This window comes from Pimephales promelas, chromosome 6 (genome assembly GCF_988280905.1).
Source record: "Pimephales promelas chromosome 6, fPimPro1.hap1.1, whole genome shotgun sequence".
NCBI classification, from domain to species: Eukaryota; Metazoa; Chordata; class Actinopteri; order Cypriniformes; family Leuciscidae; genus Pimephales; species Pimephales promelas.
The window spans coordinates 15,520,747-15,535,847 of NC_142774.1; the positions used below are offsets into that span (position 1 = coordinate 15,520,747).

Below are 15,101 nucleotides of genomic sequence, written 5' to 3' on the forward strand. Positions count from 1 at the left end.
AATACATTATATTGTTGTATATGCTTGCATGCTCCCAGGAATGAAAATTATTTTCATATTTAAAGAATAAACAATAGTATTGCAATGGTATTTTTGAATAACGCGTTGATCGGTTTCTACGAAAAGTCACAAATCTTTTTTTTTTTTTTTGGAGTGTTCCCTCATTCCATTGAAGACACTCTGTTCCTTAGCATTCTGAAACACGATACAGAAACTTCTTGAGTGGTTGTCTGGTTGGAACTACTTTGCTTGTTGTAATTCATCACAGTAATTCATCATGTTTTCAGAAATCAGCCACGTCTAACAGGCATACCATAGTCTTTCCCTTTGATGACCTGTAGAATCCTGCCTGATGTCGTATTTTTGCCAACAGTATCTGTGCACAGAATCAGAAGACTCCCATTGGTGTCCATGCGGAGCTTATCCACTGCACACCTAGAACACAAATTGTTATTTGTAAATTAATCTTTCAAGACAGCGGCAATGGAAACAACACTCATATTTTTTTTATATATATTACCATTCATTTAATTATACAATATATAATTCTATTTCATAGTTTTGGCAAGGTCTTTTAATTCCAGAAAATTCTTAAGGCACACAATTACAATCTAGAGAACTGTGAGCTTCCAACTTTGTGGTAACAGTTTGGGGGGGGGGCCCTTTTCCAAAGCGAGGTCCATAAAGAAATTATTTACAGCGTCTGTAGTAGAGGACTAGCCAGCACAAAGCCCAGATCTCAACCCCAATGAACTGGAAGCCAGACCAGTTTCTGACCTCACTGATGTTCAAGTCTGAATGGGTGCAAACTCTCGCATCCATTTTACAACATATAAATGGAAAGACTTCATAGAGCAGCCATTAAGAAGAAGGACAGACTTCCAAACTATCAGTGTTTTTTAAATAAAATGCCCAACAATTAATGTGAAGTTTGAATGTCTCCTTACATTTGGCTATAAATTGTTTTGGGGTTTTTTTTTTTTAGAAAGTAAATTCAGTGAAGCATTTGACCTTACCTTCCTGGGTCATGCAATCCATGGGAAAAGATTTCAGGGGGCTGATTTGTGCTGTTAAAATAGGGGTTGTTTCTGGGTATAGAGTAGGGCGGACTACAACTATCTGTGTCCACATCCACTCGAAGGACAGATCCTGTGAAATCACTATGGCAGAAAAACACACCATTGAACATATTTAAAACAATCCTGAAATTACTATTCAGCCTCATAGCTTGACTCATTAATAGAGCCTGATTTATCACAGTTACTGCATTCAATACTGTACCTTAGACCATCCATCTCCTCCATATCGTCCAAAGTGATCATGCCATCACCTAAAAATATGTGCAGAAGCCCATCAGGCCCAAAGAGGAGCTGACCTCCCAGATGCTTTCGGTGGAGCTCAGCTACTTCCATTAACACTCGAGTAGTCCTCGTGTCCACCTGGTTTGGATTTTTCCTAAAACCAAATATTACAATAAATACATTTAAACACAACTACATCCATCCATTTTCCAAACCGCTTGCCCTACAGGTGAAACTCAAAAAATTGAAACATTGTGCAAAAGTTTTTATTTCAGTAATGCAACTTAAAATGTCATTACATGCAAAGTAAGATATTTCAAGCTTTTTTGTTAATTTTGTTGATTATGGCTTAAAACTATGAAAAGTTTTTTTTTTTTTTTTTTACAATATTCTAATTTTGAATTTGGGGTTTTCACAAACTGTGAGCCATAATCCTCCAAATTATCACGAGGCTTGAAATATCTCACTTTTATAATATTTTCAAAATATTTTATATTAATATTTTAAAATATTTAATGATTCTCTATAATATATTACTTTCACCTTTTAAGTTGAATTACTGAAATAAATTAAATAAATTAACACATAAAAAGAAAAGTCAACAAACTTGTGTAAGCACGATTATAACTCCAAACCAGATGACACTGGCAAGCTTGGCATTTAAAAGGCTAATTTAAAATGTGATTACAACAAAATGTATACTTTTGAGTCTTGTATACAGCATGTTGTATTAATTCAGCTGGGGAGCTAAAAACAATCAGAATGGATGTGAGCTATCATGATAATTATATGTTGTGATTACATTTCTCTATAAACCATGCATCACTGTCAGTGAAAGCATTTCATGAGGAGCTTGGCTTCTCAAGACGGATCCAAAACCACATGGAAAACAAACACTATGCATGCACGTCCATGTGTAAAGTGTTTGATCCAAGGCCCTCACCACATATTGACATTGGGGGACCAAATTTGTGGTTAAAGCATGGTTTTGTCATCAAAGGATTTTTTCCTTTTTTTTAAGACAATAGTACTATGTTGTTGTTGGTTTTGTAAATCAAGAGGATAGTTTGACAATATATGAATAAGAAGGAAGATAAGTCCTATGATGGCTACAACTCTGATTAGTTGTCCCTGTGCTTGGTCAAGCTGTGACTGGTTTCCCATTACCTGGATACCGTGTACTCGACTACACGAAGAATGTGGTCGTGTGGTCCGATAGCCCAACGCTCCTGGTTGGTCGTGTAGGAGACGTAGAACTTTCCATTTTTCTTATAATTGGGGTGGAATGCAAGGCTTAGCAAGCCCCTTTCATCTCCTCCCTGCAAGTCAGATGGGGTACACAAAGAATCCAGAAGTTAATTATGTCCCTTTTTTTAGATTGGCCTGGGCTGCAAAATGCTTGAGCAGTGCCCCTCTCTCTCTTTCTCTCTCTCTCTCTCTCTTTTCTCTGACTTTCTCCATCTCAGTCTTTCTCCATATGGGGGCCAGTTACCCCATGCCCTCTTGGCCTCTTGCTTTTTTTTTTTTACCTCCCCTCTCCTTGACTACTGAATTACAAATGATTATAAAACATTTGACTTCACGCAAACCCCCTCCAACCCCACCTTTTCACCAACCCTGTCTTGGTTATAGACGCTTGTATTTGGGGCCAGGCTCCTCTGGGATGCCCAGGACCTCCTTGCGGCCTCCATTGTGCAAGTGATTTGTGTGTGTAATCTTAGGGGGATATCCGTGAATGCAGTGCTGAGTGGCTGAAACAATTCATTAGCTCACTCGCAGTTCATAGAGAGCACAAAAGTCCAGGATTCCTTTAGCATCCCAACCCACCCCCACCCCCCTCTTTTTTTTATTTTTAAACCCGTGCAAAATTTGAGAGAGGCAAGAAAAAGAATGGACAGAAAAGAGAAAAAAAAAAACTCCCACTGTCTTGGCAACAAGTTGGAAAACATTGAATTTGCTTGTGTAATAGGTAAAACCTCTCATCCCGCAGGCAACTACATGAGTTGTCACTACTCTGGTGGTCCACTCATCATAGCCTGTTGTAATAAGCAGCTATGTTAGTTAGTTCCAGGGGAAAGTAATAATGTTGGACTTTCTTCCCTTTCATCTTCCCAACTTTGTTTTCTTTCTGGTAACACAAATGAAATGAATGAACGGATTGCTAAGTGTATGCCTCATGAATGAATGAATGAATCAATGAATGAACCAACGGGTTTGAGGAGAATCCCTGTAAAATATATTGTGATTTAATGCTTTGGTATAAGACATAACGGCAGTTTAATTACAACACATACATTGGCTGTCAAATAAGTAAACAAACGGAGTTTGTCATTAGTTGAAATTAGCTGTCTGGGCCACCTCTGCGGCATTCCTTTCTCATTTCATACAGGAATTTAGCAAAAAGAGGTCTTCTGTGGATTGCTGAAGTTAGCGGTGTGGTTCAGCACATGGTACACGCCAAAACATACAGATCATAAATTGGTCAGAGCAGCTCTGTTGGGCTGTGCTGAAGTAATCCAATTCGGATAGGCTTCAAGTGCTATAGCGCTTCATCTCTGGAATGCTTCAGAGGAGTTCGAATTGGATCTGTAGGCACACGAATAATAACACTCAGGAGGCCTCTTTAGTTGACCACAAAGCAAAACTTTGTGGTGCCCATTAAATGTCTGTTCTACGTTAGTCAAACACAAAATGAGGTTGGGCTGAGTTAACAGCAGGTTGATATCATTTATCCTTTCTCTGCATTTTCAAATGAAACATTCTTCCTTTCCCCGAAACTCCCTCCCAACATGTTGGACTCCTGATGCACTGACCTGAATCCCAAAACAAACACAGAGGGAGCAGGTCAAGTTAAGAATTCCAGAGAGTCGTATGATCTCAGGCCAGGGACCACCAAAGAACAACTGTAAATTAGCTGAAATATTAGCTTTTTGCTAATGATCGTTCCTTCAACAAGTAGGCACAAAAAAAAATCTTTACTTTTCCAGGACCATTCCTCTGGGTGCTACCAAAAACTTAATTCAAAGAAGACAAACGTCATGATAGCCTCCCTCCATCCATCATAGCTGATGTAGGGCTGTGAGTACAAGCCTCAGCTTAGATGCAAAGCTAGTACATATTGTTCTACTGTAGCAGCCACAAGAACTTTTGTTAGACACTTAATTAGGGTAATCTTGCGGCATGCTGATGTCGATAACACACTTCAGCTCTAAAATGTGGCTTCAAAAGAGGTCCTATGCTATGTTATTGTAAGCATTCTGTGCACTGCCTGTTGCTTTGACAGTCCGAAGATTAGGTTGTAACAGCTTCTCAGCAAGAATGCTAGTGAGGGGTCAGATGAATTTGCAGACAGGAACAGAGCGCTATCGCCTCCCTCCAAGCCCCCCACTCAACCCATCGGCAGCTGCTTGCCTTTCAGGACTTGATGCATGGCCTGGCTTGCACATTGTTTCTGAGCACCTTTTGATCCTTATTGGCTCAGGCAATCCTACATAAAGAGGCATTCCACCCGAGCTGATTGGAGAAAAACAATGTGTGCCTACCTCAAAGGCAATCTGAAATGCTCACACTAATTCAGAGCTCCATTTAGTTCAACACAATGAATCCCAAGACCCAAGTCAAATCCCCCTCCTCCACCTGTTAACACACATTAATCCTGTGGCAGCACTGGAGTTCTGGGTGAAGATCGCTCATTTTCAAACAGTGAAAAGAGCAGATCGAATCGTAGGATAATATTCACTCATTGCAGAGGCAGCTCCACAAATCTTCTGAATGGCTCTATCACAGGTGCTCATCCTGTCTCGGGGGTCCTCGCAAAGTCTAAACCTCGGCCAGGAACTCAGAGGAAGCTATGCAAGATGACAGTAAAAGCAGCGGCTGTTTCTCAAAGAGAACTGTTAAAGGAGTCAAAGGACGAGAGAGGAAAAGGTCCATTTGTCAAAGCTAGGATACTTATTTTTTGACAGAGTCAAGAGCCCTCCTGCTTGTCGAGCTGAAAAAGCTCAACAGCTGTCCGTGTCAAGTGACAGAGTGCACAACATGCTGTGATCTATTTGCTTCGGCAAGAAATATTTTTTTTGCAGCTGGACCCCTTGAGTTAGTTGATACACCACAATGGAACTGCGTTCACATTGCATGTAGATGTCTTCTTCACTACATCTAGCAAGGACAACAACAAAGAAGCCATACTTGTGTACCTTTCACATCAACATGGAACTCTTTCACGGAAATAGTTAAGAAGATAAAACCTTTAGGGCGCTGAAATCTTACACTTCAGGATTTTGCTTGGTGCTGTATGACTATTTTTCAGCATCTGGAACCCGGTAACGTGTTCGTGCGAGACATCCCAAATTAGTTAACGGGTAGTTAACTTTTTAAGAATCCAATAATAGCAGTCTTACTTTACTGAAACTAGTACAAGGTAGTCAGGCTGGTGTGGGATTGCTCTTTAAAGGCTAGCCCCAGATGGGAGAGTGTAATAAAGTAGTTTGAAATAAATCAAACTGGACCACAATCCTATGGCATACTTCCACAGCAACTGTACTGACGGTTAGTATTATCGTTTAAAATTTAATTATCATTAAAACCGTGTTTGATTATCGCGATTTTAATAACTCACTGAATCCTGTCGGCCAGTCTGACGCAGGCGCGCAGCACTCAATATTTTTTTTAAATTACTATTTGAGAAGGAATGGCAGAAGGCAGTGACCGTGCTCAGAAGATTTTTCAGCCTTTTAAGAGGACCAAATCTGAGGTGTGGTCATATTTTGGGTTTTACAAAAGTCCTGAGGGAAACTTGATCGAGGATGGTCATCCTGTCTGCCGAACAAAAAGTCACTACAATAGAAACACTTCAAATCTGCCGAGTCGTCTTGTGTTATCATCACCCGAACACAAGGCAAGTTAACTTTGACCTCAATACCAAAACTACATCTGGGAAACAATTGGGCACGAAATGTTGTTTTGAGTTGAAACATTTTATGTCACTCACTTGAAATAGACGTCAAGCTTCCGCGAAGAAAAGTTCGTAGCAAGTGGATTTGAGCCAAAGATGAACGAACAACTTCAAACAAGACTATTATTAAGAGTGATATTTTAAGGGATAGTAAAGTATATATACATCACGTATTAAACCGATTTTATTTTTACCACATAATTACGGGGACATATTGATAATGAGGTTAGCTAATGTTTTAAATCTTACCTGTTTATGAATTCATTTTGTAAAACAATCGTCCAGATATATCACACCAATATTATCAAACTATGTAAAAAATAAATCAACTCTGATTTCATTTTTGCAATACAATCAAAAACCGGAGACGCAAGACGGCAAGTTGTATTTGAATGAAACAAGAGCGCGCGTCCGTTGTGAATGTTATGGATGTGCGCTGTGTAATAATGCGTTGCTATTGACGACGGGCATTATAAAGAAGCAAATGCCATAGAATAGAATCTTGCTTAAAAAAAAACTGCATAGAGAGACTGGTTTTATTTGTTGTTTGTTGATTTTCAATTATAAAATGAAATGAAATGTTTTCATTGTGAGCATCAGTTCTTTTTGAGCACTTTCATACATTTTTAACAAAAACCGTGATAATATTGGTAATCACGATTATTTTGGACACTATAATCGTGATATGAAATTTTCATACCGTCCCATCCCTACTTGCGATATCTACTGTATGCAGCAGAAGCAAAATGGCAAAGATGTCTCCACCTGGCCAAAACCAATAAGGCATTTGGTATTTGATCTTTGACTCTTTTATTGGAAGATCAGAATTTGTTTCAGTGATAGATACGAGTGTCTATGATAAATAAATAAAAATGTAGCATAAAAGAATATGGTTTCATATGGCTTTAAAAAATGTATAATTTATGCAGCAATTCACTCTCTAAAAAAAGTAATGTAGTGTCAACTAAAAAGTCATAACATATTCTCAATCCTTAAATAGTTTATAAATGGCATTTAAGTTTTTGGGGAGTCATGACATTTTACATCCTGACCTAACCTTACCTTGTCATAAAAAGGTCAAATTATCAAATTTTTTCGGAGATTTATAGGCCTTGACACCTTTTCCTCAGCATGTTTCTGCTCGGTTGAACCACTACTTTGATTTGGTGGACAAAGGTCAGTTAAAATGTGCAAAAAGTCAGTTAAAAAGCGCAAATCACACAGAATATTTGATAATGTCACACAGTGTTTGTGTGTGTGTGTGTGAGTGAGTGAGTGAGAAGAGATATGGTTTCATCAGAGAACACCCACAGTGCTCTGGAAGACTCCCTCAAGTAGACAGAGCATTGTTTTCAAGCAGTTTGGCTTAATTGGCAGTGAGGGGATTGGGCTTGAAGGAAATACAGAACATTAAAATCAAAGTCCTGATAAAACACTATCATTCCCCTTCATGCCCAAGTTAGGTCCCAGTGGGTCTCGAGGCCTTCCACGGGCACAAAGGGCACATGTCCTGTTGATGCTCCAAGTAAACACGGCTTACTCAGAATGACTTGGACAAACTTGACAGAATAGCACTCTTGGGGAAGGCTGGGGCTTCAGCTTACTCTAATTGTCATAATGATTGCTCTATCCACAGCCAATTATGTTTAATGATGACAAGGCACATTTGGGGTCTTTCCTGTGGGGCTGTTGCATGTTGACTCCATAATTTCTCCTTCTCCCTTTATACAGTAAGTGAAGCAACAGGAGGTATGCAATATACATAAACTTCCTGTCAAAAAGCAGTCATCTTCCTACATCTCTGGACACTTCCTAAATGAAATGTTCTCGAATTACAGAATGCCTCAGTTCTTGTGGGGGCAGATAAACATCTGTTGTGACACACGCCATAACTACTGCTGACAGACATGCATGTAAGCGAATGCTACAGCTGGCAACATTTCAGCCTTTCTCACTGATCCTCAACAACAAAACACAAGGTTTCCTCTGCTGGCAGTCAAGTTGACAGCAAGCAAACCACACACATAGAAGCCCACATACAGAATGCATTTGTATAATAATATAATTGTTGTGCCAACACTATTTTTGGCTTCAGTATCACCCTCTATTCAGGTTTTGATTTGTGTTGGGAGGAGAGGAAAAATGGAAATAAATCCATAGAAGTTGTTATTGTGCTCTTTTAAGATTATATTCTGTTAGGGGGCTTCATTTCTCCCACCTCGGCTTTGTCTGAAAAGGTGCCAAACCGAAATGATGAACAACAGATCTTTCAGGTTTCAGCAAAGCTTCCTGATTTATGGAAGACAGACTTCTCTGATGGTGGGAGGTCAGGCTGCATGAATTTCAAATAGCAGCTAGTTCCTCATCAGAGGCAGATATGTCAGTAGTTTTGGGAGAGAAAACCCAAGTTTAGCTAAAACTCACATTATTTTTAAGCATGCTACTAAACATTAGAATGCTTATCAACTAGGATACAATTCTGAATAAACAATCCAGATACTTTTTTTGCATTGTATAATATGTTGTAGGGGCACTCTGTCATTTTGGTAGATGTTGTGTTAGACAACATGGCATCTGTCTTGGGCTCTGATGCAACAACATGCTAAATAAATAGTTTATAATTAAAGTCACACTCAAACGGAAGTGACATCTTTTCTTCCATACTGTTCCAATCAGAGTGGAATAGATTATTGTACAAAAAAATTATGTAGGGTGAGGACTTCTATCCATCCATTGTTAATTGCATTTCGAGATATAGTCATTGCGCTCAAAATTTGATCAGATTGCAGTCGCTTTTGAAGGGGCGGGATTTAAGACTGGAGACGTTCGGCATGCGACACTGCAGAGAATTCATTTTCACCAGAAGATCAAGTTATGATATTTCGATTAAACATTACAAGGCCCAAAAAAATTGTACTTACATGGATTATTGTTCACAACATGATCTATAATATGCATTTACAAAAGAGAGGGAGAATAGATTTATGAAATTACATTGTAGCTGTATAATTTCCAACTTCTTTCGAATTAGAAGCTCTGAAATAAGTTTTTCAGGCCACTGACGAAACTGGAATCTTAATCTGACATAAGTGACCATACCTGTAAAAATGCATCTCATTTTTTTATTTCTTTATGTATAACACATTTTAATGAAGAAAAAAATCAAATATTTTTTGTCAATACATCCAACTGATAACACTATACCAAAAAACAAGAGCCAAGTGCAACTTACCTTCATACCGCTTTGAACCAGTTTATGAATGTCCAGAAAAGGCTCTTTTAGGAGCTGCATGTTGTGTGTTAGGATGCGTACAAAGCCTTCCTTCTCCAAAATAAAAAGCCGCTGTGATCCATCTCCACAATGCACCACACCAACAGGCTGTCGAAGACCACTAAGGATCTCCTGAGCGCAGTAGCAGTTGTGTTTATGTTTTCTGTATGAAGGGAATGGCAAGATTAGAAATTTTGTTAGATTAGCTTATGCATCAGGCTTTAGAACTGTTGTAATTTTTTTCCTGTACCAACCAAATTCAAGAACAATGAAAGTCTATTTTTTGTTGTTAAAAGTATGTGTAAAATTGTGTAAGTGGAATTGTTATAAACAATTTTCCTGCTTGACAGACTGATTAGGGAGTAGACTGAATAAAACGCAGTGGAAGTTCATTTAACACAGTCAGACTTTGGGGGCTCTCAAGCTGTGAAACAAGTGTTCCATTAAAGGGACTCTGTGTAGATTTTTAGGTATTTTATTATCTGAAATCAATATTTTTATTCATAAATATGTCCTCAATGGTGTACAAATACCTCTGCAAATTATCTGACTTATCCTCGTAAATGAAGAATTTATTATCTTTATGTACATGGGACGGGTAGGTTCACGGAGGCTTCCATGTCCGTTCCGCCATCTTGAAAACTATAATAGCAGAGAGGGTCAAAAAGTACCACCAGCCAAACGCGTTTCCACAACGCGTTTTCGTTCAGACTCAGAGCCATCGTCACGTCACATTGAGAGGCGCATTCCCTGCAAGTTTAAACGGCTGCATTGCACTCCTGTGATTGCTGATTGCTCTTTTGCTCTATTATTTGTTGCGGACCATATGCCGAGTCACAGGAGAATGCATCCTCATCGCAAAAAAAGGCCAGACTTGAACGAAAAAGGAAACGTGACCGGAGATTGCAAAAAACACGGCCATTAATTTTTCCGTCATAAAATTAATCGGATATGGTTCGATTTTCTGCGTTTTTCGCATCCAGAGCCAGCATTTTGAGAGGTCTTTTGACAATTCAGGGCCGGGGGAGCTCGTCCTCAAATCATTGAACATTATGCGCCGTGCTTTCAGTTTCGGTTTTCAATTCGATCAAGTGTTTATGTTCTCTTCTCTATAGCTATTGGATTATGAAATTAATAAACCTCCCCTTTCAATCAGATTGAAATTTAGGATCGAATAAGGTGTGATTGAGCAGCCTATTCGATAACTAATGTATTATTTGGGCACAATATACACAATACATACACAATAACAGCCTAGCTGTTCTGTCTGCCCAGCGCTTCCACAGGGCCGCGCGCGGGTGTTTGTGTGTGTCCATACCTGGTCCATACCAGACACACTGCCAGTCTCCGTTCAGAATCGATGGTTCACGGAAATTGGTGGTCTTGTTTTTAATATGTGGCTCCAGAATCGCTAGCAAAGCATCAAACTGTCCCGCTGACATTCTGAGGTAAATTTTGAATCGCTCAGGATAAATCCTCTCGGCGCAATTTCAGGATTGGATGGATATTTTCTATTTCTTCTCTTTTCAATATGAGAGAGGGCAAAAATCATCCTCACTGCTTGACGAATCCATTTGGTATTTTTGCGTTTTTTCCCGCAAAGGTTTAATAAATACGCAACGGACTCGGTGTGCAAGGTTTCTATGCGTGACGAATTTTTAGGCTGACGTACAGGAAAATACGCATACGAAAATTTCGTACTCAGTGTGCAATGGCCTTAAATATCGGGATAGCGTTTTCAACCGTGGAAATAGCTAATGCAGCAGAAAGATTTCAGAAGAGACGCTGAAGTTGCCTGCTTTCTCCTCGACAGGTTAGTCAATGTTACAGACTTAATTTTTTTGTCATTGCTTGGTTGTGTACTTTATTATATAGACAGTATAACATTTATAGGTAAAAAAGTTAAACAAGGTCTTTGATGAATAGCAGCTATTGACTACTTTACTCGCAGCTATTGTGAAGGAAGGTGCTAAAAACAAGGTTTGTAAGTTAATTCTTTATAACCTGTAAATTCAGTAAGAATATAGAGATAATGATTGTAAGAAAATATTGCTCTCTGTAAGATTTTCTATAGCTTTCTTTTTATATATAAATGATCAATTAGCTAAAATTGTGATTTTGCTATGTGGATAAGATTGTACAGAGAATTAAAATTAATTTATACAGCTAGACACATAAATTGTACACATAAGTTAACACATAAGTTGCTGTTTTTTTTTTTTAAGTTACAAACCTGTTCACCCGGAGAAAAACTCGATGAAGTGATACTACAAGACATCCTGTCATAGCATTTTTGGTACATAACGGCAACCGTAGATGCAATACGCACTTGAAAATGCGAGGCGCTGGAGAGCAAAATTCGTTTGAATGCAAAATAATATTTAACCACTAGATGGGGGTATTTCCTACACAGAGTCCCTTTAAATAAAACGAGGGCATCAGCGGTTTGGGTGCTCCAGTTAACAAGCAGTTTTCAAGTGATTTTCCATAGATGTAATAGGGGGTGGACTGGCAGTGAACGCATGTCTGACATCTCGTGCCTTGAGCTGTAACGTCAGTCTGACGCTCTAGCAGTCACTTTGCCTGATCGGAAATTCTGCTTTCGTGCTGGGAGATCTGAATAAGAAATATGACGTTTGTTTACAATGACTGTGGGCTCAGGGCCTTCTCGAAACACACAGTGGATTCACAGCTCGTGATTATTTGTCTAAGAAGGTCACACGAAAATGAGGCATTTATCACGGTTAACATTAAACTGAGTTCAGCAAGAAGATGAAGGTCACACTTCACTGAAAGGTGTCAATAAGAGATCAGGGATGTGATTTTCTTCTAATGACGTAACTCACTGCTTAAATTCCATAGTATGATGCATAGTTGTAGGGATTTAACTTGCTAGTGACCATTAGTAACATTAGTGACCATTAGTAATATTAGAAACCATAATTACATGGTCACACCTCCATCGTTTGAACCACGCTGCTTCAACGAATTCAGACTGTTGTGAATGACATCATGCAGATTGAGTGATAACTTCTGCTAATTAATTTATCAACATCACAATTGTAACATTGATAATTATTATAGTTAATTTACACTAAACAACCATAAGCATTTCTATATATTTCTATATAGAAACAATAATCTATTACAAAAATAAAACAATGCAAATTTTACAGTGTTAAATATTACACATTAAAAAGTGTATAAATCACATGTTCTTTAAAAGTAACATAAAAGGAACACTGTCTAAAAGTGACACCAACAGGTAACGTTACAGCAGGAGTCCATGTCTCTCTTGCCTCCATTGAGTTTTAACAGACCCCCCCCCCCCCCCACCCCCTCCAAAAGTGTGCTGTGGGTAATTAAGAATGAATGGGGAAAAGTCACTTTAGAGGGGACATGCCTCCATGACTGGCTATGATTGGTTTGCACGATAAATCCCACCACTTTTCGTGAGTGTTTCACGTACGAAAATCAATCTGAATGAACAAAATGATTTCATTAATGGGAAGACTAATTAAAACGTAAGTAAACAGCTAAGCCAAAAAAATCTAGCTTGAAATGCCATGAAAACATGATGACTGTGGGCAGCTTGGTGAAATTAATGGTAGTATACATCTTTATGTCTGTGACCAGTTTTTACCGAGCATAATAATCTGACAATAAGTTGACTATTCAAAGAACAGCTGAATAGTCAACTTATTGTCACAAATAAAATATATTGTGTAAATTATTACTGCTTAAATTATTGAATGCATGTAAAAATGCTTAAACACTAACTTGATGAGATTTATATTTGGTTTTAATAAATAGAAAAATGATTACATTGTTAATGGAGAAATACAAAATTGAATTGATTTTTTTTTCTTTGTTTCTTTTTTTAAAGTAATGTTTATTTAACCAGGAAAATGTAACAACACTGGAACATGAATTTATGTTTTATTTATTTAAAAAAAAATAAGTCACTTGAGTTTTCTGAACCTGCCTTCTAAGAAATCTGGTTGCAGCCATTGAGATTTTTCTTTTTCTGCCCCATCCAGGTAGTGTAACCACTGTTTCTTCACATTTGAACTTGCGAACTATGCTTCCAATGGTGTCTTTAGGAAAAGTTTGTTACTTCGCTATGTTTTTGTGTCCTGTTCCATGTTTCTGAAGGGCAAGGATATCTTCTCTTTACTTTATGGACCATTCTTTTGACCATATTTCTAACATCCAAATCAAATGTGACACGTAAGTTAACAAACCTAGCCAATTCAGATATTTCATGTGTTCTAGCTCAAGTACACCTGGTGCAACTAATGAAGTTGCTTGAAATAACACCTGTTTTGCAGATTTGTGCTGTTATGAGGGATTCTATTCAGGGGGATGAATGACTTCAGAAGTTTAATTTTTCTGTTGAATTTTGTAGAAATCACTTTAATTGTGATTACTTTATTAATTTGTTGTGTTGAGCAATTTCAATTACTTTTGTTTGATTTGTTTACTGCAAACAGCTGAAAGTCTGTAAATGTTGCCAATAAATCTGATTTGCAATGGGCGTTGAATCATTTAGATTCAGTAGAATGTACAACGTTAGATTGCCTATATTCCACAAGAGCATAATCTATTTAAGTCCACAAATCATTCTAACAATAAACTATGCTTCTAAGCACAGATCGAGAGTTTTAGTTCCAACCACACAAATTTGTGATGCTGTTTGATAATTTATGTTGAAACTATGGAGTTGGGAAATGCCAAATCGTTGAACTATGTTAGTAACAACGGAACTTGTGACCATAGTTGGCTAACAATGTTTTTGGGAAACACAACCCAGATCTGTTGAGTCCTACAGGTGGTATTGTTGACTGCACATATATATCCATTATTATAAGTTGTGCAAAGTGAATAACACTATTCGGACTGAGGTTACAATCAGCAGGATAATCAGCTATGTGCTAATTTTTTCTCAGACCAGGTCTCAATTGACATCCGTCACAAATGGTCAAAGCCTTCTGACTGTCACTATTGGATCAGAGCTCCTGCAGTATAAGCACTTTCTTTGTGTTCTTAAAGCTGGCTAAACTCAGTCTGGACACAAAGCTCTGGCTTGGAAAGGGAGACAGTGGACCAGTCAATGAGTACATGCAGGAATGTTGTGACATGGACGTTTAGTCAGGCGTGTCTTGTCTCTGGTGACCTTGTTCAGGCTACCCTTATGACCAAGTATTCAAAGCAACCCAGTCATACTGGGACATGGAATGACGGTAAGAAAGCTTCTCTCATGCCCGATAATGAATGTTGTTACAGGCAGATGTCATTACACATGTCATATAAAATGTCATTTTGTAATTAAGCACCCTTGTGTCAATTTTGAATAAAAATTCTATTCTATTCCTCTTTTCTAATATTTTCTAATCTCTTTTCATGTGTCAAAAAGGAAGCAACATGACTGTAAAAGTACTCCATACAACTTCACTAGATTCATTCGATTCCAAATTTTCTGAAGCCATACAGTACAATTTGTGACTAAATCAAAGTAGTTATTTATTAATAATCTTCTGAGCTGATCTTCAGAACTAGTTACATGTAAGCTCAA

The 15,101-nt window shown here is 38.1% G+C and overlaps 1 protein-coding gene across 1 annotated transcript in view; it reads right to left on the reverse strand.

Annotated features, from left to right (window-relative positions):
* Positions 1 to 15,101, reverse strand: part of hhip (hedgehog interacting protein) — a 41,193-nt gene that overhangs the window by 18,359 nt on the left and 7,733 nt on the right. The window contains exons 4-8 of the mRNA XM_039649536.2: positions 9,488 to 9,689; positions 2,469 to 2,620; positions 1,282 to 1,455; positions 1,017 to 1,160; positions 314 to 435 (exon numbers count right to left, since the gene is read on the reverse strand). Of these exons, the coding sequence (XP_039505470.2) occupies positions 314 to 435; positions 1,017 to 1,160; positions 1,282 to 1,455; positions 2,469 to 2,620; positions 9,488 to 9,689 (794 nt within the window). The remainder of the gene's footprint in view (positions 1 to 313; positions 436 to 1,016; positions 1,161 to 1,281; positions 1,456 to 2,468; positions 2,621 to 9,487; positions 9,690 to 15,101) is intronic.